Here is a 22,942-nt window from a genome sequence, read left to right as displayed (position 1 = left end):
AACAAAATTACAGTTATGAATTAGCAAGGAAAATAATTTTACAGTTGGGGGGTCACCACAACATGAGGAATTGCATTCAAGGGTCATGGCACTAAGAAGGTTGAGAACCGCTGCTCTAGAGAACCCTGACTAATAATATACCAATATATACTATTTTGATGATTTTCAAACTTAGAACAATTTTTCCCCTCTCTTTTGTGATAGATGAACTTACAGGGTGGGCCTTTTGAAAGGGGTTACAACCTGAGAAGATAAAACCAGGAGCCACTAGGATTGTACAAAGCGGTGAGGGTAGGGACCATGGACTAGGAAGGCCAGGGGTGGGAGAGTCTATTGAGAGTCCTGGAAAATGGCAGGTTTTCAGCTAACAAGGGAAGAAACCCTGAAGTAAATGTTACCTGGACTGGAATCTTGATTCTTCCCCGGCAGAGGCTTCAGCCAGACTCAGTGAGAAGGGACTCCCCCTCCACCCCAGCCCTCATTAATTTTCCACTTTTTTGTCCTGCTTCGTTTTGAAATAAACACTTGAAGACCCCAGCCCTCCCTTGGCCCTGTCTTGTCTCGGGTGCTCTGTGGAGCCTCAAAGCGAGGAGCTCAGGAAATCCGGAGAGAAGGGAGGGTGGCCACGGGCCAGGTTGCTACAATGCCCAGCCCTCTAAGACCCCTGAGGCAGGAAGGTCCCTAGCTCACCAGTTTCCCTCAACCTCCTTCCTGAGAGGAAGGGGCTGTCTATGTCCCCCACCCCAAGGGTGAAGGCTCAGCCAAACGCAGCAGGGAAGCCAGGAAGGTGTCGCAATTCTGGGTCCCCCCCACGCCCCGCCTGTCATTAACGACGGGGCTAGAAAGAGAAGTTTCGGGAACTTGCCCCAAGAGGAGAGGAGCCGAGAGAGAAGAGAGAGCACAAGCGTGGGGGCTGGGCACAGCGCCCTAGCCCCAGTGTAAGTAGGGGGAGGGCGGAGCCCTGGAGACCTCAGACCATTCCCCAGCTCTGCTAGGGCCACATCAGGGGGCCCAAGACAGGGTATCCTCGGGAAATGGGAGTCTCTCTGTGTGTATAGCATCAGGGAGGTCAGACAGCTGGATCTCTGGGAACAGGAGCTGAGCTCAGGTATGAAGAATCCCTCCAGAGTCCCTATCCCTCAGACTGGCTTACTCCCTGCTTTCAGCCATTTGGCCTGCTTCTTCTCAGCAAGAATGGCTGTCTCAGAGTCTCTGGGCCTCTGTTTCCTCTCCCGGTTCCCTTAGCCTCTTAACTTTAAACAGTTGACGCAAGACTTGCCTGAGATAGCTTTCTCTGTCAGCCTCTCCCCTTCTCTCTGCATCCCTCCAGCTCCAACCTGGTCATTGTTGTTGTTGTTGATGTTGTATGCAGCTCTCATGCAGATAAGATTTTTATCATCTTGTAGGCAGATAAGAACCTTGAACTTCTTCTGATCTTCCTGCATCACAAATGCTGGTCTGTAGGCCTACACCACCATGCCTGATACTTAATGTGGTACTGGGGATCAAGCCTTGGTCTTTGTGCCTGCTAGACAAATATTCGACCAACTAAGCTCTATCCCCAGCCCTGGTTGCTTTATATTTTTGAGATAGGTTTCGCCAAGTTGCCAAAATGAGATTTAAATGTCTTCTATAGCACAGGCTGGCCTTGATCTTGTAACACACTTGCCTCCAGTTCCAGAATAACTGGTCTCAACCCCCTGCCACTGGGCTAGGCTCTACCTCTGTCTATTCTCTATGTATCTCTTTTCCCCAGCTTGTCTATTCACCCATCTATGATGCATAGATCCTTTATCTCTGCCACATCTGCGGATCTCGCTCCCTTAGTTTATTCTCAACATCCCCTTCGTCCCCGTCTTCCCACAGACAGAATTTCAAAAGAACAGGACAGGAGAAGGGAGCCCAGAGGGAAGGTTGGCAACAATGAGCAAAAGGAAAAGGTAGAGAGGATGCCTTAGCAGCCTGACTTAACAGCATCAGCTGTGTCCGTGGGCACAGTGGACACAGCGAGCAGCTGCAGAGCCCAGCACATGGCCAGAGTGGTGTGAAGAGCCTGAGAGGCTTGGAGCTAGAAGTAGACCTGGTGGCTATGCCAGGAGACTGTCCTGGGACACCAAACCCTATTGGTTCCGTTGGCTGATTTCCTGCTTTTAGGGCTCATACAGATAGCCCACTGCTTCTGAGAGCTTGTTCCTCGAGCACTGTGCCAAGGGCTTTCATCTTAACTGTCTCGCTTCATCGTTATAGCATTGCTGAGACATGAGTGGTATTGTTAAGCCCCTTTTTTCCCAAATGGAGAAACTGAGACTCAGAATGGTGAAGTAACTCATCCAAGTTCACCAGGCAGGTGAGTGTCGGAACCAGAGTCAGAACTGGGCTCCCAGCCTCTTTGTACATTTCTTCCCTAGACAATGAGACATAGGCTCCAGCAGGCTCAAGCTCCTACTCAACTGGGGCCACCCTCAGGGCTTCCATAGGGAACTGTTCTGATGTTAAACATGCCAGCCCCATGCAATCTAGAGAGGAGGCCTCGTCTCCTCTGTTTTGTTTTCTGCTCTTGACATAAGCCTGTGGGAAGAATACAGTGGTACCAGGTATGAACTAGGCCTACTACAAATGAGTGGAGAACCAGCATCCTGAGCCCTGGGGGCTAAGTCTTTCCCACTCAGTGTGTACATGTGTACATGTGTGTGTGTGTGCATGTGGATGCAGGAGATGATCAAACTGGTATGTTGATGTGAGGTTATTGTCTGAGGTTTCTAGGATAGAACACCCTAGCCAAAAGCAACTTGGGAGGAAAAGGGTTATTTCACCATACACTTCCAGGCAACAGTCCATCACTGAAGGAAGTCAGGGCAGGAATTTGAGACAGAAACTGATGCAGACGCCATTGAAGAGTGCTGCTACTGGCTTGGTCCCCATGGTTTGGTCGGCCTGACTTCTTATAGCACTGGGACCACCCGTCCAGGGGTGACACTACCCGTCCAGGGGTGACACTACCCGTCCAGGGGTGACACTACCCACAGTGATCCGGCTCCTCCCACATCCAGCATTCGTCAGGAAAACGTACCTACCACAGGCTTGCCCACAAGCAAATCTGGTAGAGGTATTTTCTCAACCGAAGTTTCCTCTTCCCAAATGATGCTAGCTTGTATTAAGCTGACACACAACTAGCCAGCACAGTTACAAAACAAAGATTGGTAAACAGAGATATGGGGGGGGGGCAAGAGGGAAGAAAAGCTTGCGCCCCTCCTAGCTCCGTCCGATCCCTGTTCTTTCTAGGAGGCAGATTTGACCTTGGCAGTGTGTTGCACACATGGACATTTCCTTGATACCCTGGTGAGGGGAAAGCCATTGATTTGAACCATTTCATGTCTTTCTCTTAAAGGCAGTACAGGCCAGTGTCACCCCATGTTGCAAGCACTGAGACTCAGGGGTCAGGTATCCTGCCCAGATACTGGCAGAGCAAGGCTCTGGCTGCAAAGCCTGTTCTTAACCATCTCTCACTGCCTCCAGGTAAGCACCAAGCTGGCAAAATGGTAGGGCTGGGAGCCTGCACCCTGACTGGAGTTACCCTGATCTTCTTGCTACTCCCCAGAAGTAAGTCAGGGGCTGGGGAGGACAATGATAAGGGAGGCATCGGTCCCCCCAAGCTGCTGTGTGCCAGACCCTGGGAGTGTGGCAGTGAACACAACAGCCAAAGCCTCTCCATCACAGAGCTTCGAGGTAGCAGGGCAGTTATGATTCTAATTACAAAAGGATGTCAGAAAGCCAGGAAACAGTCTGGTTCACGGGGATGCCCATATGCTAAGCTGGTGAGAGAGGGTCTAAAGGGCACCATGAAGAGGAGGCAGCAGGGCGAAGATCCACAGATGGGAGAGAGCATATTGTTTCTCCAGGAATAGACTATGTGTCTGCAAGCAGAAACCATGGTCAGAGCTGAAACAGTGAGTGAGGCCAGTAGCTACATGAGGGGTCTGGAACTCTATCCTAACCTTGGCTGCCTGTACTGACCCGACAGCTACTGTTCTTCACAACTGTGTTAGAACGTCTGATTCTTTTAGCGGTGGGTGGGAAGGGGGGGGGGGAGGTGGAGCAAGCCTTTAGTCCCAGCATTTGGGAAGCAAAGGCAGACGGATCTCTATGAGTTCTAGGCTAGCCTGACCTACAAAGTGTGTTCTAGGACAGCCAAAGAGTCAAAGAGAAAACCTGTCTCAAATAAATGAAACAAAATAAAAAAATAAAGCTGGGTATGGTGGCGCATGCCTTTAATCCCAGCACTCGGGAGGCGGAGGCAGGCGGATTTCTGAGTTTGAGGCCAGCCTGGTCTACAGAGTGAGTTCCAGGACAGCCAAGGGCTATACAGAGAAACCCTGTCTCAAAAAACCAAAATAAATAAATAAATAAGGAAAAGGAGACTGATGCTGACTCTCGCCTTAGACAAGCACCGAGAATTATTATCAGCAGTCAGGGCCTTGATAATGCCAGCCACCTAGCCAGGGGAGGCTGGAATATGGCTGAGATGTGACAACAGCCCACAGAACTGAGGAAGTTCCTTTGGGGCGGGGTGTCTGGGTTTAGCAGATTAGTGGTAGTTCTGGCTAGGAGATAAGGCTAAAAGTAGGAAGCTAACCTACTATCCTGCCCTATATTAGGGCCTCCTGTTACCTGTTAGGATCCTTGCAGCTTTGTGGAGGTACTAGGTAGGATTAAGGCATGACTGGACCACCCCACAGGGACCGCTTTGGGATCTAACTGGTAGAAACTGTTTTGTTTAGTTTCTTTCTTTCTTCTTTTCCTTTTCTTTCTTTTCTTTTTTCTTTGTTGTTGTTGTTGTTTCAAGACAGGGTTTCTCTGTGTATCCCTGGCTGTCCTGAAACTCACTGTGTAGACCAGACTGGCCTTGAACTCAGAAATCCATCTGCCTCTGCCTCCCAAGTGCTGGGATTAAAGGCGTGTGCCACCACGCCCGGCTTTTGTTTGGTTTCTTAATCTCCATTCACAGATGAAAGAAGCAGGGCACCTGGGGTCTCAGTTACCTATATCACGATCACTATCAATGAGTAAGACACACAGTTTAGCCCATGTGTCCACGCCCACCCACCACCCCAGCCTGCCTTTCTTTACAGATAGTCACCTTCAAAATCACACAATAGGGGCACAATAGAGGCACAATCACAAAGGGCACTTTTCTTTTAACATTTATTTATCCATTTAATGTATATGAATACACTATTGCTCTCTTCAGCTACATCAGATCACATTACAGATGGTTGTGGGCCACCATGTGGTTGCTGGGAATTGAACTCAGGACTGCTGGATAGTGGTGGCACATGCCTTTAATCCCACAACTTGGGAGGTAGAGGCAGGCAGATTTCTGAGTTCGAGGCCAGCCTGGTCTACAGAGTGAGTTCCAGGACAGCCAGGACTAAACAGAGAAATTCTGTCTCAAAGAAACAAAAAACAAAAAAACTCAGGACTTCTGGAAGAACAGTCAATGCTCCTAACCGCTGAGCCATCTCTCCAGCCCACATAAAGGGCTCTTACAAATAGATCTGAATCTGACAAAGATTGCTGTGGCCTTGGGGGTTCTTATCACTATGACTGTGGTTTTCGCTACCCAGTCCCTCTGTAGTGGGGAAGTGGAGCTGGCTAGGAGGGATAGACTGTATTCCTAACTGCATTCTGGGAGGGGACAGGATGCAAAGGTTCACACAGTGGGGAGTATTCACTTCACAGGGAGGATGTTTACACGGTGGGGAGAATTTATACCACAAGGCATTCACACCATGGGGCACACTTACAGGATAGGAAGTGTTCATATCCGGAGAGTATTCACACCTGGGGGGATGGAGGGTGTTCACACCATAGAGAGGGTTCACACTGTTGAAAGTGACAAAGTCGAGAGCTGCTTTGCTCTGCTGAGCCCATGGATAACCATTTATGGGCCCGAAGTTGTCTTTGTCTTTCACTATAGTACATCTTGCAGCTCTCACAGTCCCCAGGTCCTGATGGGAGGGTAAAAAGACATGGGAGGGTAAACAGACATAAGAGGGCTGGGAATCCAAAGGTCTTGACCTGGTGAAAGAGTCCTCCAGGGTCCACCCTCTACCAATTCAGGTCTGAAGAGCTGTGGACATATCAAGATCTCACCCCCTGTTGTCCGCCTGGGGGACCCTGTCCTGGCCTCTTGCACCATCAGCCCAAACTGCAGCAAACTGGACCAACAGCCAAAGATCCTATGGAGACTGCAAGATGAGCCCATCCAACCTGGGGACAGACAGCATCATCTGCCTGATGGGACCCAGGAGTCCCTCATCACTCTGCCTCACTTGAACTACACCCAGGCCTTCCTCTTCTGCTTAGTGCCATGGGACGACAGCTTCCAACTCCTGGATCAAGCTGAGCTTCTCGCAGGCTGTAAGTCCCTCCAGCCATCTACCCATCTGCTTCCAATGCCCCTCTGCCAAAACCAGGGAGTGCTAAGACCTCGCTCAAGTAGCCTTTTGTGAATACAACAGAAGGTATGGTTCTTCCTATCATTCTATAATTCTCCAGTGAAGAAGCTGACATCTGGCAAGGGCAAGTGACCTATTGAAGGCCATACTCACAGGGGTCCTGGTAGAACCAACCACTTGTCTATTTGTCTGTTCAGCAAGCTCAGGTTCTTGGCCATAAGAGGGGCTTACTTCCAGCTCCTCCTCAGTCTGGTCCCAGCTTTCTTTCCAAATTGAGCAGGATGGAGTTTGTGCCAAGCTGAGATATAAAGAACAAATTAGAGATACCACCTCTCTAATCCCAGCCGAGGTTTGCGAGCAGGGTTTCTCTCTATAACAACCCTAGCTGGTCTTGATTCAGAGTTCTGTCTGCCTCTGCCTCTCGAATGTTAGAATGAAAGGTGTGCAGGTGTGCGCCACCACCGACTTTCAAATGCGCACCCCCATCCTGCCGCCCAGGATCTCTATGATCTTTGAGAATTCCAGCTCAGCTAGGACTACATAGTAAGACCTTGTCTATCCCATTCCCTCAAAAAGAAATGGGTGCCAGGGTTGAGGATGTGATGTAGCCCTGTAGTAAAACACATACTCATCAAGAGCAAGGTTCTGGGTTCTAATCCACACCAAGCAATGACAGAGCCAGGCATGGAGTCACACTTCTGTGGTCTTGGTGCTACTTGGCAACTGAGACAGGAGGATGGTGAGTTAGGAAGTAGCGCAGACGGTATCACGAGTCCTGTCTCCAGCAGTGATGGGGAAGCTGCCGCCTGCATGAACACAGTTGAGAGCTGCCTATACAGAGGAAGTCACTTAGCCCTTGTATGTGCTGCTTTTCTGTTGCTATGACACAACACCAGGACTAGGAAAACTTAGAAAAGACAGCCTTTAATTGTCCTTCTGGTTCCAGACGGTTCACAACGGCGGAGCAAAAGCTCGGTGACAGAAGCAGCTGAGAGTTTACATCTTGAAGAGCAAGCAGGAGACAGAGGACTAATTGGAGATAGGACAAATCTTTTGGAACCTGAAAGCCCACCCTCAGTGGCACAACACCTCCTCCAACAAGGCTTCCAAAACAGTTCCGCTGTCTGGGAACTAAGTATTCAAACATGAGCCTTTGGGGGTCCATTCTCAATGAAACCACCACAGAAGTCTAGGAGAGCCATGTGGTATCACACATCTTTAATCCCAGCACTCAGGGGGCAGAGGCATGTGGATCTCTTAGTTTGAGGCTAGCAGCCTGGTCTTCAGAGATGAGTTCCAGGATAGTCAGGACCACAGAGAAACACTGTCTGAAAAGAAAAAGGAGGAGGAGGAGGAGGAGGAGGAGGAGGAGGAGGGAGAAATCTAGGAGAGGGAAATTTATTAGCATTACCTCCTCTTTACAGATAACGAAACTGAGGCAGAGAGCAGTTCAGTCACTTAAGGATAAAATGGCTAATGAATGACTGACCAAACCATAATAAAACTCAGGCTGTACTGTCACCGACAAAGGGGCCACCAGGGTGCTAAGGGTCTGGGATGTCTGCTCCTCACAGGTCCACACTACAGAAGGAACAGTCCACCAAGGAAGTAAGGCCACAAGTACAAGTACACACACACACACACACACCCCCCGAGAGGGCTCCTAACATTCTTCTCACCCTATCCAGATCCCCCTGCCAGCCCCTCCAACCTATCCTGTCTCATGCACCTCACCACCAACAGCCTGGTCTGCCAGTGGGAGCCAGGCCCCGAGACCCACCTGCCCACCAGCTTCGTCCTAAAGGGCTTCAGGTATGTAGGATCTTCATGGCAGCCCCTTCCTCCAGGTCCCAGTTTGGGACACAAGTCCCTGTAGGGGTGAGGAGATATGATGAAGTGTGGGGTGGGGGTGGGGAGGGTGGAGGGCAGAGAAAGAGAGAGAAGATAGAGAAGATCCTTGCCTTTTTCCTCTGCTTGGCACCAAAGCCCAGCCTGTTGGCAGGAGCCGTGCCGACTGTCAGTACCAAGGGGACACCATCCCGGATTGTGTGCCAAAGAAGAGGCAGAACAACTGCTCCATCCCCCGCAAAAACTTGCTCCTGTACCAGAATATGGTCGTCTGGGTGCAAGCAAAGAATATGCTAGGGTCCAGCGTGTCCCCAAAGCTGTGCCTCGACCCCATGGATGTTGGTGAGTGACACTGGGCATGTGAAAATGGAGAAGTCCCCAAATTAGAAGACCCAGGGGTACATAAAGAGGAAATACAGACCTAGGCACAGACAGAGAGATTTTGGAAGACCTGGAGGCAGAAAAGAGAGAAATGAGGACAAGAGGCTATGGACATGTTTGTTCTTTTATCTTATTTATTCATTGGCTTTTTAAAAAGATTTATTTATTCATTTACATTATTTATTTACTTATTTATTTATTTATTCATGTACATGAGTACACTGTCGCTGTCTTCAGACACACCAGAAGAGGGCATCAGATCCTGTTACAGATGGTTGTGAGCCACCATGTGGTTGGTGGGAATTGAACTCAGGACCTCTGGAAGAGCAAGCAGCCAGTGCTCTTAACCTCTGAGCCATCTCTCTAGCATGAGTTGCTGGGAATTGAACTCAAGACCTCTGGAAGAGCAATTTGTGCTCTTAACCACTGAGCCATCTCTCTAGCCCTATTCATTGGTTTTTCAAGACAAGGTTTCTCTGTGTAGCCCTGGCTGTCCTGGAAATTGCTGTGTAGACCTGGCTGACTTCAAAACATGTCACCACCACCTGCCTCATCTTATTTATTTATTTACTTACTTATAGGGGCAATGCACACATATATACACATATGGAGGCCAGAGGATCTTTCTGGAGCCATTGTCTCTCCTGCCTTGAAGGCAGTGTCTCTCTTGTCTCTGATGCTGCCCTTGGCTCCAGGCAATATGACCCGGAAGCCTCAGAGTGGTTTTCCTGTCTCCACCTCCCAGTTTGTTGCAATACTGATGGTATTACAGATAGACACAATTATATTGGGCTTTAAAAAATATATATTTATTTATTTTATTTATGTGAGTACACTGTAGCTGTCTTCAGACACACCAGAAGAGGGCATCAGATCCCATTATAGATGGTTGTGAGCCACCATGTGGTTGGTGGGAATTGAACTCAGGACCTCTGGAAGAGCAAACAGCCGGCGCTCTTAACCGCTAAGCCATCTCTCCAGCTTTTTCTTTTTTAGAATGTACATTAGTGTTTTGCCTGCATGTATGTCTGAGTGAGAGTGTCAGATCCCCCGGATCAGGAGTTACAGACGGCTGTGAGCTGCCATGTGGTTGCTGGGAATTGAACCTAGGTCCTCCGGAAGAGCAGCCAGTGTTCTTAACCACTGAGCCATCTCTCCAACCCTGCATTGGGCTTTTTGGTGCTGTCAGGCTTGCATCACTAGCTAGCTAGCTCTTTTACCCAATGATCCATCACCCCAGGTTTCAGCTTATTCCTTAACGTGCCCCCACCTCATGCAAAGCTGTGGAGGTCCTAAAGATAGATAGGGCATTGGAACAAGCCTCAAAGGCCCCACCCTCGGAATATTAAAACAATTTAGGTGGCAAAATAAATAAAATACGATATCGGGTAATTTTAAGACATTGACAGCTAACTAGACAGTTGGAGGAACTGAGGGAGCAAGATATCCCTGGATATCTGGAAAGAAAACAATGTAAGCAACTGTAACAACCAGTTAGAGGTAACAACCTAGTAAGAAATACAGACACTCCTATCCAAGCACAGCTAGAGATCATGGCAGCTGAAAAAAGGAGACTGAAGGAAAGGGGAGCTAAGCCAGAGCCCTCTCCATCGGGCAGGGAAAGTTTGACAACCCCACCTCCTGCAGTGAAATTGGAGCCTCCCATGCTGCAGGCCCTGGACATTGGCCCTGATGTAGTCTCTCACCAGCCTGGCTGCCTGTGGCTGAGCTGGAAGCCATGGAAGCCCAGTGAGTTCATGGAACAGGAGTGTGAACTTCGCTACCAGCCACAGCTCAAAGGAGCCAACTGGACTCTGGTGAGGCTGAGAACAACCTGGAGATGGAGGTGGGGGATGGAGAGAGGGCTAGTTGGATTTAGTGTCACCTCCCACACACCAGGTGTCCCACCTGCCTTCCAGCAAGGATCAGTTTGAGCTCTGCGGGCTCCATCAGGCCCCAGTCTACACCTTACAGATGCGATGCATTCGCTCTTCTCTGCCTGGATTCTGGAGCCCCTGGAGCCCTGGCCTGCAGCTGAGGCCAACCATGAAGGGTGAGAAGCCAGGAGAAGCCTTCAGAGCTTAGTTCAGGACCCAACCCCTCTGCCCTCCATCAAAACCCTCTCATCTTGGGGCTGGAGAGATAGCTCACTGGTTAAGAGCACTGACTGCTCTTCTAGAGGTCCTGAGTTCAAGTCCCAGCAACCACATGATGGCTCACAACCATCTGTAATGGGATCTGATGCCCTCTTCTGGTGTGCCTGAAAACAGCTACAGTGTATTCATAGAAATTTAAAACAAAAACAAAAGGCTCAAGAAAGTAAATGTCCTAATTTTTTAAAAGATTTATTCAGGGAATGGTGAGATGGCTCAGCGATTAAGAGCACTGACTGATCTTCCAGAGATCCTGAGTTCAATTCCCAGCAACCACATGGTGGCTCAAAACCATCTATAATGGGATCTGTTATGGTGTGTCTAAAGACAGCTACAGTGTACTCATATACATAAAATAAATAAATCTTTGGGAAAAAAGATTGATTTATTTATTTTGTGTATATGACACACTAAAATAGGGCATCAGATCACATTGTAGATGGTTCCCATGTGGCGGCTGGGAATTGAACTCAGGACCTCTGGAAGATCAGTCAGTGCTCTTAACCATTGAGCCATCTTTCCAGCCCCAAATAGTCATACTTAAAACCACAAAACCCTCTCATCCTGTCTATCCATCTACATCCTCCCCCATCCATCTACAGCCCCCACCATCAGACTGGACACGTGGTGTCAGAAGAAGCAACTGGATCCAGGGACAGTGAGTGTGCAGCTGTTCTGGAAGGTGACTCTCTGAAACCCTCTCCAACCCTCCTAACAGAGTTCCCAAAGTAGGGCTCAAAAACTGCAGTGTTCCTGGGAGGCAATTTGCAAGCCCTTTACACATACCACAGAAGCTGGGTAGTGGCCTTGGGGAGAGACTGCAATGCAGGGTTCTGGGGTCACCTGTACCCCAAAGGGTCCACTTAGAGAATAGTTCCGCAAGTGTCACGTGTGCTGTCTGGCTTCTTCCTTCTTTCTCTCCTAGTTCTTGCCACAGGGGTAGAGGGGGAGGGGAGGAAGGACTTAGGGCCCAGTTCCTATGGCTGGTCCATGCCTCTCAGGTACTGACTAATTCACACCACAATGAACTAGACAACTCCCTCACCGTGTTCTTCCTCACCCACCGCAGCCAACGCCCCTGCAGGAAGACAGTGGACAGATCCAGGGCTACCTGCTGTCCTGGAGTTCCCCAGGTCACCAAGGGCAGGACATACACCTTTGCAACACCACGCAGCTCAGCTGTATCTTCCTCCTGCCCTCAGAGGCCCAGAATATGACCCTTGTGGCCTACAACAAAGCAGGGACCTCTTCACCTACTACAGTGGTTTTCCTGGAGAACGAAGGTAAAGGGGGGCTGGCAGCTGAGCAGCAGAGAGCAGTGTGGGAATTTTGAGGTTGGACTGACTATGTGCCTACCTGTCTAGTCAACCACTTGTTAAGAGAGTGGCCTGGATAGGTGACTTTCTTTCCTGGCCCCTGTCACCTGCAGGTGTATGCACTGACATTGCCTCTGAGGGGCAGTAAACTTTGAGCCAACTTTGTTTTGTTTTGTTTTCGAGACAGGGTTTCTCTGAATAGCTCTGGCTGTCCTGGAACTCACTCTGTAGACCAGGCTGGCCTCGAACTCAGAAATCCACCTGCCTCTGCCTCCCGAGTGCTAGGATTAAAGGAGTGCGCCACCATGCCCGGCATTTGAGCCAACTTTTAAATTATTATTCTTTTTTTTTCTTTTTTTTTTTTTCGAGACAGGGTTTCTCTGTATAGCCCTAGCTGTCCTGGAACTCACTCTGTAGACCAGGCTGGCCTCGAACTCAGAAATCCACCTGCCTCTGCCTCCCGAGTGCTGGGATTAAAGGCGTGCGCCACCACGCCCAGCAAATTATTATTCTTGTTAGCCAGAACTAGGTTAATCTGGGAGAATATACATACCTGCATATACATGTTGTACATATGGATGGATGGATGATAGAGAAAGTATGATTCCTGCTTATAAGTTGTGTGTATAAATATAGCAGCTGGCAGACAACCTCAAATGTCATTCTTAGGGTGCTGTGTACTTTTTTTGGAGACAGGATTTCCCATCAGTCTGAAATTCACTGATTAGAATCTCCATCAGGGTTCTACTGGTTATAAATGCCACACACCTGTTTCCTTTGCTGTTGTTTCCATATGGAAACTGGGGACCAAATTCACTGCTTGCCTTATAAGCACTTTACCAATTAAATGATCTCCCTAGCCCTGAGCTTTGTGCTTTGTTTAAAATTTGATCATATATTTTATGTATATGAGCGCCCTGTCTTCTTGTAAGAAGGAGGAATCAGATTCCATTACAAATGGTTGTGAGCCACCATGTGGTTGCTGGGACTTGAACTCAGGACCTCTGGAAGAGCAGCCAGTGTTCTTAACCTCTGAGCCATCTCTCCAGCCCCTGAGCTGTGTGATCTTTAGTAAGCCTCTCAGCCTCTCTTGTTTCTCCCATTTTTTACTTATTGATAAAATGGAGACAACTAGCCGGGCATGGTGGTGCACGCCTTTAATCCCAGCCCTCGGGGAGGCAGAGGCAGGTGGATTTCTGAGTTTGAGGCCAGCCTGGTCTACAAACTAAGTTCCAGAACAGCCAGGGCTACACAGAGAAACCCTGTCTCAGAAAAAAAAAAAAAAAAAAAGGAGACAACTATAGAAGCTCCCTGGTATGACTGTTGAAGAACTCGGTGAATCACATATATTAAGCTAAACGGTGCAGGGCTCCGTGCTAGGCTTGTTCTGCGCACCTTCCTTTAACACACAAGCCTCTACAAAGTGGGAATTTTTTTTTTTTTTGGTTTTTCGAGACAGGGTTTCTCTGTGTAGCCCTGGCTGTCCTGGAACTCACTTTGTAGACCAGGCTGGCCTCGAACTCAGAAATCCGCCTGTCTCTGCCTCCCGAGTGCTGGGACTAAAGGCGTGCGCCACCACGCCCGGCTGGGAATTTTTTTTGTTGTCACTTCCCCTTTACAGATGTGGAGCTTGGTGATCAGGTATTGACATACCCTGGATCACAGGTCTTTCGGTAGCAAAGGCAGGGTTTGGATCCAAGTGTCTGCTACTGAGGCCTGCGTACTTTTCATCTTCACTCCTATTCCCTGCTTTACCTCCAGGTCCAGCTGTGACTGGACTCCATGCCATGGCCCAAGACCTTGACACCATCTGGGTAGACTGGGAAGCCCCCAGCCTTCTGCCTCAGGGCTATCTCATTGAGTGGGAAGTGAGTTCTCCAAGCTACAATAACAGCTATAAGTCCTGGATGATAGAACCTAGCGGGAACATCACTGGAATTCTGTTAAAGGGTGAGGTGGGCCTGGGGCAAAGGAATGGGCTGAGGGATAAGAAGAAGGAACAGAGGGAGGGGTGCTTGTCTAGAGGTAGCTTGGAACCTCCCTATAGAGGCAGCCTCCCCAGCCTTTTCTGAAACCTTACCTGGGGAAAGTTCTTCCTCCCCTCTAGTTCTCTGTTCCACGTTCCCTTTGTGACCTCCATCAAATGCGCTAAAAGAGATCTTTGAGCTTAGCCCCTTAGTCAAAATCAGGCCGTGCAGAAATGGGAGTCTGAGGCTGGGTAGCAAAGGTTAGCTCCCACCCTTAGTGCTGTCCCATTTTCTCTCTGCAGACAACATAAATCCCTTCCAGCTCTACAGAATCACAGTGGCTCCCCTGTACCCAGGCATCGTGGGACCACCTGTAAATGTCTACACCTACGCTGGAGAGAGAGGTTTGTCTACCCGCAGTGTTCCCAGAATCCTCTCCTCTCTCCCTATCTGGGCTCTAGCCATGGGGAGTATGGGGATAAACATACTTTTTTACTTCTGGCCTCTGAGGCGGGTGTTTTCCATCATGGCTCGCAGTGGACTCCCCAAAGCTGGGCAGAAGGTAGGGTAGAAGACAGGGAGCTGTGAACTGGAGAAAATCAGGGTTGGAGTCAGTTTCACAGAATCCATCCATAGCCCCAACAGAAACCCAGGGTCACATCTGAAAGAATTGAACCAAGTATTCAGAGGGTGAGTGGCTGAAACCAGACACCAAGTCGGATAAAACCAGATGTGGCAAAAATCAGACAGCAGCTAGAACCGGATTCAAACCCAGTCTCTGCCTCTGGGGAGCCATAAACTGAATTCACATGACATCCTGGTGGGGTCTACCTCTGATTTGGGGGACAGCCTGAGCCATGTAAGATTCGCCCCCCCAAACAGAGTACCCTCTTAGAAGGGATATCTATCTATCTATCTATCTATCTAGTGATACCTATCTCTTCCCCAGCCCCACCCCCATTTGTTTTTGGTTTGGGGTTTTGTGTTTGATTTTTGTTAGTTTTGCCTTTCTTTAATTCAATTATTATTTTTTTTAAATAATGTTAGTTTTTACATTGTTTTTTTTTTTTTTAAGATTTATTTATTTATTATATGTAAGTACACTGTAGTTGTCTTCAGACACTCCAGGAGAGGGCATCAGATTTCGTTACGGATGGTTGTGAGCCACCATGTGGTTGCTGAGATTTGAACTCCAGACCTTCAGAAAAGCAGTCGGCACTCTTAACCACTAAGCCACCTCGCCAGCCCTAATTCAATTATTATTATGTGTGTGTGTGTGTGATGTGTGTGAATGGACGCACACATGCCAGAGTGCCTGTGGAGGTCAGAGGACAGCTCTGTACACTCAGTTCTCTCAGTCCACCTTTATGTGGTGTGCTAGTTTTCATTATCAGTGTGACAGAACCTCGAGTCACCTGGTCTAGGGAACCTCATTTGAGCAATTGCCCACATCATATTGGCCTGTAATTACTTCTATGAGAAATCATCATAATTGATTGATGGCTGATGTGGGAGGGCCCAGCCCACTACGGGAAGTGCCACCTCCACTTAGGCGGTGGATATGGCTAGATGAGCGAGTCAAAGAGCTGGTTAGTCAAAGGAATGGTTAGCATTCCTCCTCTGTGGGTTCCACTTCCATTTCTCCTTGAATGTACTCTCTGACCTCCCTCAACAAGGAGTTAAGACTTTGGTCCTGGTCTAATCACAGCAACAGAGAAGCAAAGAGCATGCAGAATTGGGTTTTAGACCATAGCCCGGGCTGGCCTCAAGTACACAGCAATCCTCCTGCCTCAATCTTCAGCGTGCTAGGATTAAAGACACGTACAAGCACACTCATCTCCTTGAGTTCTTACCTCTCTGTCCCAGCTCCTGAGTCCAGTCAGGCTCACTTGCCCTGATTATATCAGCCCTTTTACCTCCTCTGTCTCTCTCTACAGCTCCTCCTCATGCTCCAGCGCTACATTTAAAGCATGTTGGCACAACGTGGGCACAGCTGGAGTGGGTACCTGAGGCCCCTAGGCTGGGGATGATACCCCTCACCCACTACACCATCTTCTGGGCCGATGCTGGGGACCACTCCTTCTGTGAGTCGATCCGATCCTTAGCTCCCCACAAGCCCAGGAATCCTAGAAGGGGTGTTCCTCAGCACATACAGAGGTGTGTTAGCATCCCAAGCTGATCATATGCTCCACCCACAGCCGTCACCCTGAACATCTCCCTCCATGACTTTGTCCTGAAGCACCTGGAGCCTGCCAGTTTGTATCATGTCTACCTCATGGCCACCAGTCGAGCAGGGTCCACCAACAGTACAGGCCTTACCCTGAGGACCCTAGGTAAGAGGCTGGGACAGTGTTCGCTGTTGGGAGGGTGCCCCACTTTGTCTCTCAAAAAATCCCGACTTTAAGCTGGGCAGTGGTGGCAGAGACAGGCGAATTTCTGAGTTCAAGACCAGCCTGGTCTACAGAGTGAGTTCCAGGACAGCCAGGACTGATTTTGCCAGGTGTGGTGGCACACATCTTTAATCTCAACACTGAGGACACAGAGGCAGGTAGAGCTCTGTGAGTATACAGTTGTTCGGATCTACATAGTTTCAGGCTAACCAGGGCTCTCTCAAGAAGATAAGTAAATATTCCAGGACAGCCAGGGCTATACAGAGAAACCCTGTCTCGAAAAACCAAAAGAAAAAGAAGAAGAAGAAGAAGAAGAAGAAGAAGAAGAAGAAGAAGAAGAAGAAGAAGAAGAAGAAGAAGAAGAAGAAGAAGAAGAAGAAGAAGAAGAAGGAGGAGGAGGAAGAGGAGGAGGAGGAGGAGGAGGAGGAGGAGGAGAAGAAGAAGAAGATAAGTAAATAAAAAGAAATCCCAATTTTTAAAGAGAGGAGAGATTATATATATGTTTGTTTGTTGTTGTTTTTGTTTTTAATTTAAAAAGTTAAAAATCTTGCAGGGCAGCAGTGACGCATGCCTCTGATCCCAGGCCTCAGGAGGCAGAGGCAGGCGGATCTCTGAGTTCAAGGCCAGCCTGGCCTACAGAGTGAGTTCCAGGACAGCCAGGGTTGTACAGAGAAACCCTGTCTCAAAGAAAACAAAAAAAGGAGTCTTAATTTTGAGAACAATAGGAACCTACCTTTGGACCTGCTAATCTGAGAGGAGACCAGGGCCTGTCCAAGAATCCCCTTCTGTGAGAGGAGACCCAGCCCTACCCACCTGACTTACATACACTACTGCCCAGGGCTCTTTAACCCTTTTAAAATATATATATATATATATTTATTTATTTCATGTATGTGAGTATACTGTCACTGTCTTCAGGCACACTAGAAGGTAGCATCGGATGCCCATTACAGATGGTTGTGAGCCACCATGTGGTTGATGGGAATTGAACTGATGACCTCTGGAAGAGCAGCCAGTGTTCTTCACCACTGAGCTATCTCTCCCTCCCTAACCTCTCCACTTTTTTTTTTCCAGACAGGGTTTCTCTGTATAGTCCTGGCTGTCCTGGAACTCACTTTGTAGACCAGGCTGGCCTCGAACTCAGAAGTCCGCCTGCCTCTGCCTCCCGAGTGCTGGGACTAAAGGTGTGCGCCACCACGCCTGGCCAGCCCCTTTTTTTTACACAAGAAATTTTTACATAATTCTGGGCATGTATGCATGTAAAACATAACCAGATCAAACACTTAACTGATAACAAACCATACATTTATTTTGAAACGATTCCTTGGTCAGCATATAAATTATCTTTATTATAGACTAAGCAAGCCCACATACTAATCACATGGATGTTCTTGCTTCTTTTTACACAGATAATTAACTGTTGGCTGAATGTTGGATACTGCAGGGCAAAGAGCATCTTAGCCACCTTCAGCATTTTTCAGAGCTAACCAATTTTTTGATCTTTGCAGTCGTCAGTGCTGAGGACACATTGGATAAAAAAGTAATCATTTTAACATGATTCGATCGGAAGATACACTAATTCAATGTCTGCATGCTGAGGATTGATGGCAGGAAAATGTTAAGTCTTTGGTTTAGCGGGAGGTAGTAGCTCACGCCTTTCATCCCAGCACTCAGGAGGCAGAGGCATGTGGATCCAGCCAACCTGGTCTATAAACTGTTTCAGGACAGCCAGGGCTACACAGAGAAACCCTGTCTGGAAAAGCCAAACCAAACCAAACAAAAACAAAACAATGGTCTTAGCTTTGCTTTCCATGATTAAAGCATACGTTCCTGCAATGGCAAGACCCTCTGAATTTACAGTAAACACACTGAGATTACAGTAGTCTTGAATCTGAGCCAAGGTGTTTCGGGCAGTGCTTGGTGATGTTGTGTGACGTGATGGTGTATGCACAGTGCAAGCAAAGTGTGTGTGTGTGCAAACCAAGTGCACATGGATTAGAACCAAGGCTGCAGTGAACTTGTGTGATGTAACACAGGTGAAGTATGTTGGAAGTATGTCAGATTCATTATGTGTATGTGTTGGGTTTTTTTTTAAGATTTATTTATTTATTATATGTAAGTACACTGTAGCTGTCTTCAGACACACCAGAAGAGTCAGATCTTGTTACAGATGGTTGTGAGCCACCATGTGGTTGCTGGGATTTGAACTCAGGACCTTCGGAAGAGCAGTCAGGTGCTCTTACCTGCTGAGCCATCTCACCAGCCCCGTGTTGGGGTTTTTTAAAAATTATCTAATATTTTAATTTCATGTGTTTTGCCTGTATGTATGTCTGTGTGAGGGTGTTAGATCCTCTGGAGCCAGAGTCACAGACAGGTGTGAGCTGTCATGTGGGTGCTGGGAATTGAACCCGGGTCCTCTGGAAGAGCAGCAAGTGCTCTTAACCACTGAGCAATCTCTCCAGCCTCCAAACCTTCCATTCCCCCCACCCCCTATGGTTTTAAAGACAGGGTATCTCTGTGTAACAGTTCTAGCTGCCCTGGAACTCACTCTGTAGACCAGGCTGGCCTCAAACTCACAGAAATCTACCTGCCTCTGCCTCCCAAGTGCAAGTATGTGCCACCACTGCTGGGCTGTTTGTTTGTTTGTTTTTTAATTACCTTTTAGATGTTATTCTTGTTTTTTTGTTTTGTTTTTGTTTTTTCGAGGCAGGCTTTCTCTGTGTAGCCCTGGCTGTCCTGGAACTCACTTTGTAGACCAGGCTGGCCTCGAACTCAGAAATCTGCCTGCCTCTGCCTCCCGAGTGCTGGGACTAAAGACATGTGCCACCACGCCCGGCTTTAGATGTTATTCTTTAGGAACCTTTCAACCTGCCAACATTTGACTGTCTCCACATTCAGCACCACTGTGAGTTCATGACCCACAGTGGAAAAGCCACACCCTAAACTCTTCTTGCTTTCTGTCTCTCACCCCAGATCCATCTGACTTAAACATTTTCCTGGGCATACTTTGCTTAGTACTCTTGTCCATTACCTGTGTAGTCACCTGGCTCTGCTGCAAGCGCAGGTGAGTGGCTTCCTCTTACCCATGGGTGCGGAAGTCCCTTCCTGCCTTCCCAGACTTCCGGGCCCCAATCTGGGAGGTCTGTCCTAACATCTCTTCCCCTCTTCAGCTGCCAGATGGCAAACTGACCCAAACTTCACTTGTCTCCTTCTGCAGAGGAAAGACTTCCTTCTGGTCAGATGTGCCAGACCCAGCCCACAGTAGCCTGAGCTCCTGGTTGCCCACCATCATGACAGAGGTAATCATGAGGCAGAGAGGGGTATAAACTGTGACTGGCACATAAGGCAGAGTCATTAAAGGAACACACACCTGAGCCCCACTTCCAACCAGACACACACAACACATTCTGCTTTGGAGAGATGTAGGCCTGAGTTTGACTCTCCAAGATTGGTCACCTCACTACGCAATGGATGCATGGGTGGCAGAGGGTGGGTTGGGCTGGGGGTCATGTGTCAGGGACATGGTAGGAATGGACAGCTGCCAGGCAAGTATGTCCCTTTGTGCTCTGCCGCATAGCAACAAGGGAGATGCCATAACTACCTCATCTCTGGAAGGAACGATGTGTGGAGCAGACATGTGAGACAAACCATGCCGTATTGTGTATTTCCCTGTGTTCAGGAAACCTTCCAGTTGCCCAGCTTCTGGGACTCCAGCGTGCCATCAATCACCAAGATCACTGAACTGGAGGAAGACAAGAAACCGACCCACTGGGATTCCGAAAGCTCTGGGAATGGTAGCCTTCCAGCCCTGGTTCAGGCCTATGTGCTCCAAGGAGATCCAAGAGAAATTTCCAACCAGTTCCAGCCTCCCTCTCGCACTGGTGACCAGGTCCTCTATGGTCAGGTGCTTGAGAGCCCCACCAGCCCAGGAGTAATGCAGTACATTCGCTCTAACTCCACTCAGCCCCTCTTGGGGGGCCCCACCCCTAGCCCTAAATCTTATGAAAACATCTGGTTCAATTCAAGACCCCAGGAGACCTTTGTGCCCCAACCTCCAAGCCAGGAAGATGACTGTGTCTTTGGGCCTCCATTTGATTTTCCCCTCTTTCAGGGGCTCCAGGTCCATGGAGTTGAAGAACAAGGGGGTTTCTAGAACTTTGGGGGTCCTTGTATCTTGAAGACCCTGCCCTATTCAGAGGAGAAGAGCCCTCCGCTGAAATCTACTGGCCCTGAGAGAAGTAGAAAGGCCCAGTGTGTCTCTGTCTCTGGCCCCTAGCACCTCTCCTCTACTCTGTCTGACCTTCTCAGGCTATACCCTGAGGTCACCCACTCTCACACTCTAAGGTTCAGATAGATACTGCTTACAGCCCAATGGTCACCATTCGTCTTTCATATAATTTCAGTCCATTGAACTGATTGTAGGTTTTGAGTTGGGGGCTGGTATTTTCAGAAATTCTGGCTGGACGTGGTGGTACATGCCAAGCATCCCAACATCTGGGAGGAAGATACAGGAAGATTGCAAGTTCCAGGCCAGCCTGGGCTAGCCTACATAGTGAGATCCAATCTCAAAAATTATGCCGGGTGTGGTGGCGCACGCCTTTAATCAGAAGCAGAGGCAGGCAGATTTCTGAGTTCGAGGCCAGCCTGGTCTACAAAGTGAGTTCCAGGACAGCCAGGGCTATACAGAGAAACCCTGTCTTGAAAAAAAAAATCAAAACAAAAACGCAAAAGCTGAATAAATAATAAAGTTTTTTTTTTGACATGTACTTGTTTTGTGGGGAGTGGGGGCTCAGAGGCAGAGGTCAGAAGACACCTACCTTGTGGGAATTAACTCTGGCCTCCAGCATGTGGATCTTGAAAAGTGGACTCAAGGCTTAGTGACAAGCACCGTTACCCATGGAGGCAACTTATTGGTCCCAGAAAAGAATCTCTTGAGCATAGCTTAAGTGTCTTCTACCCTTATTTGTTTTTTTGTCTCTGCTTGCTTGTTTTTCTTTTTAGCACTAAATTTCTTTCTTTTTTAAAGATTTATTTATTTATTATAAATACGTAAAATGTTGCTGTCTTCAGACACACCAGAAGAGGGCATCAGATCTCAATAAGGGTGGTTGTGAACCACCATGTGGTTGCTGGGATTTGAATTCAGGACCTTTAGAGCAGTCAGTGCTCCTACCCGCTGAGCCATCTCTCCAGCCCGGTTTGTTTGTTTTTCAAGACAGAGTTTCTCTGTGTAACAGCCCAACCTATCCTGGAACTTACTCTATAGATCAGGCTGGCCTCAAACTCAGAGATCCACCTGCCTCTGCCTTGAATGCTGGAAATAAAGTTGTGCACCACCACCAGGAAGTGGCTTTCACTTTCAGGGCCCAACAGTCAAGAAGGTATTTCTCAGAATCATTTATCTCTTCCTTCCTTCCTTCCTTCCTTCCTTCCTTCCTTCCTTCCTTCCTTCCTTCTTTTAGTCAGCTCTTGCCTAGGATCTAAGATTCAAATAGGACAATTCACTCCCCCATAGACAGCTGCCATACTTGCAATGGAGACTTGAAACTGATAATCAGAAAACCGGCAAGACTTACTTGGAAGGAATTGAAGTGCTGGGGAACACAGACCTGGGAAGAGAGGAGCCCTGCTGTTGCTGCTGCTACCGCAGCAATTCAAACACATAAGAGGCTGAAACAGGAAGACTGTCCATTTAAGGCCAAGCTCTGCTACACAGCAGTCAAAGCCACTCTCTGCTTCTGTATTTCTCCCTCTCTGTCTGTCTGTCTGTCTGTCTGTCTGTCTGTCTGTCTGTCTCTCTCTCTCTCTCTCTCTCTCTCTCTCTCTCTCTCTCTCGTGTGTGTGTGTGTGTGTGTGTGTGTGTGTGTGTGTGTGTGTGTGAAAGAGACACAGAGAGAGAGAGACAGAGAGAGAGAGAGAGTAGTGGGTGGCTGGAGAGATGGTTCAGCAGTTAAGAGCACTGACTGCTCTTCCAGAGGCCCCAGGGTTTACTTTCAGCTCCTGCATGGTGGCTCACAACCATCTATAATTCCATCTCTAGGAAATCCAGTGTCCTCTTCCAGCCTCCGTGGTAACAGACATACAGGAGAGGCACAGCTATGCACGCAGGCAAAACACTCAGACATGTAAAATAAAATCTGGCCGAGGAAGCATAGCATAAACAATAAATGAGGTCTGGGGGTGTAGCTCAGTGGTAGAACACTTGCCTAGTATGTCCGAAGCTCAGGGTTTGATCCTCAGCATAAGGAGAAAAACAAATGGCTTGCTGGCCCAGAAACCCTTTCCTCAAGGAGAAAAGAATGAAAGAACCTCATTATTTAATAAGCATTAAGCCGGAATGTAAGGTTCATGGCAGGCTATCACTAAAGAGGTTAATTACAAAGACTAACTTTGCCTTTAAAAAAAAAACCTTAATATTTTTATTTTATG

General features: G+C 48.3%; 1 protein-coding gene across 4 annotated transcripts; it reads left to right on the top strand.

The window, feature by feature from the left end:
• Positions 1–872: 872 nt before the first annotated feature.
• On the top strand, positions 873–21,273 carry Csf3r (colony stimulating factor 3 receptor). 4 transcript variants are annotated; one of them, XM_085838963.1, is made up of 17 exons: positions 972–1,108; positions 2,248–2,347; positions 3,517–3,600; positions 6,121–6,420; positions 8,147–8,270; positions 8,461–8,648; positions 10,335–10,504; positions 10,587–10,740; positions 11,443–11,522; positions 11,910–12,123; positions 13,918–14,106; positions 14,426–14,527; positions 16,061–16,207; positions 16,322–16,456; positions 19,487–19,577; positions 19,731–19,812; positions 20,193–21,273. In XM_085838963.1, the coding sequence occupies exons 3-17, from the start codon at positions 3,537–3,539 to the stop codon at positions 20,664–20,666; spliced, it is 2,514 nt and encodes an 837-aa protein (XP_085695089.1). In that variant the 5' UTR covers positions 972–1,108; positions 2,248–2,347; positions 3,517–3,536; the 3' UTR covers positions 20,667–21,273. The 4 variants fall into 4 exon arrangements, with proteins under 4 accessions (XP_085695090.1, XP_085695088.1, XP_085695091.1 ...); XM_085838964.1 differs by lacking the exon at positions 2,248–2,347 and having other exon boundaries at positions 873–1,108; XM_085838962.1 differs by lacking the exons at positions 972–1,108; positions 2,248–2,347 and adding an exon at positions 885–938.
• The last annotated feature ends 1,669 nt before the right edge of the window (positions 21,274–22,942 follow it).

Source organism: Mus caroli, unplaced genomic scaffold, assembly GCF_978045245.1.
Source record: "Mus caroli unplaced genomic scaffold, Mus_caroli_1 scaffold_6, whole genome shotgun sequence".
NCBI classification, from domain to species: domain Eukaryota; kingdom Metazoa; phylum Chordata; class Mammalia; order Rodentia; family Muridae; genus Mus; species Mus caroli.
Note: the sequence above shows the minus strand (reverse complement) of the source record. Positions and strands in the feature narration are given on the sequence as shown.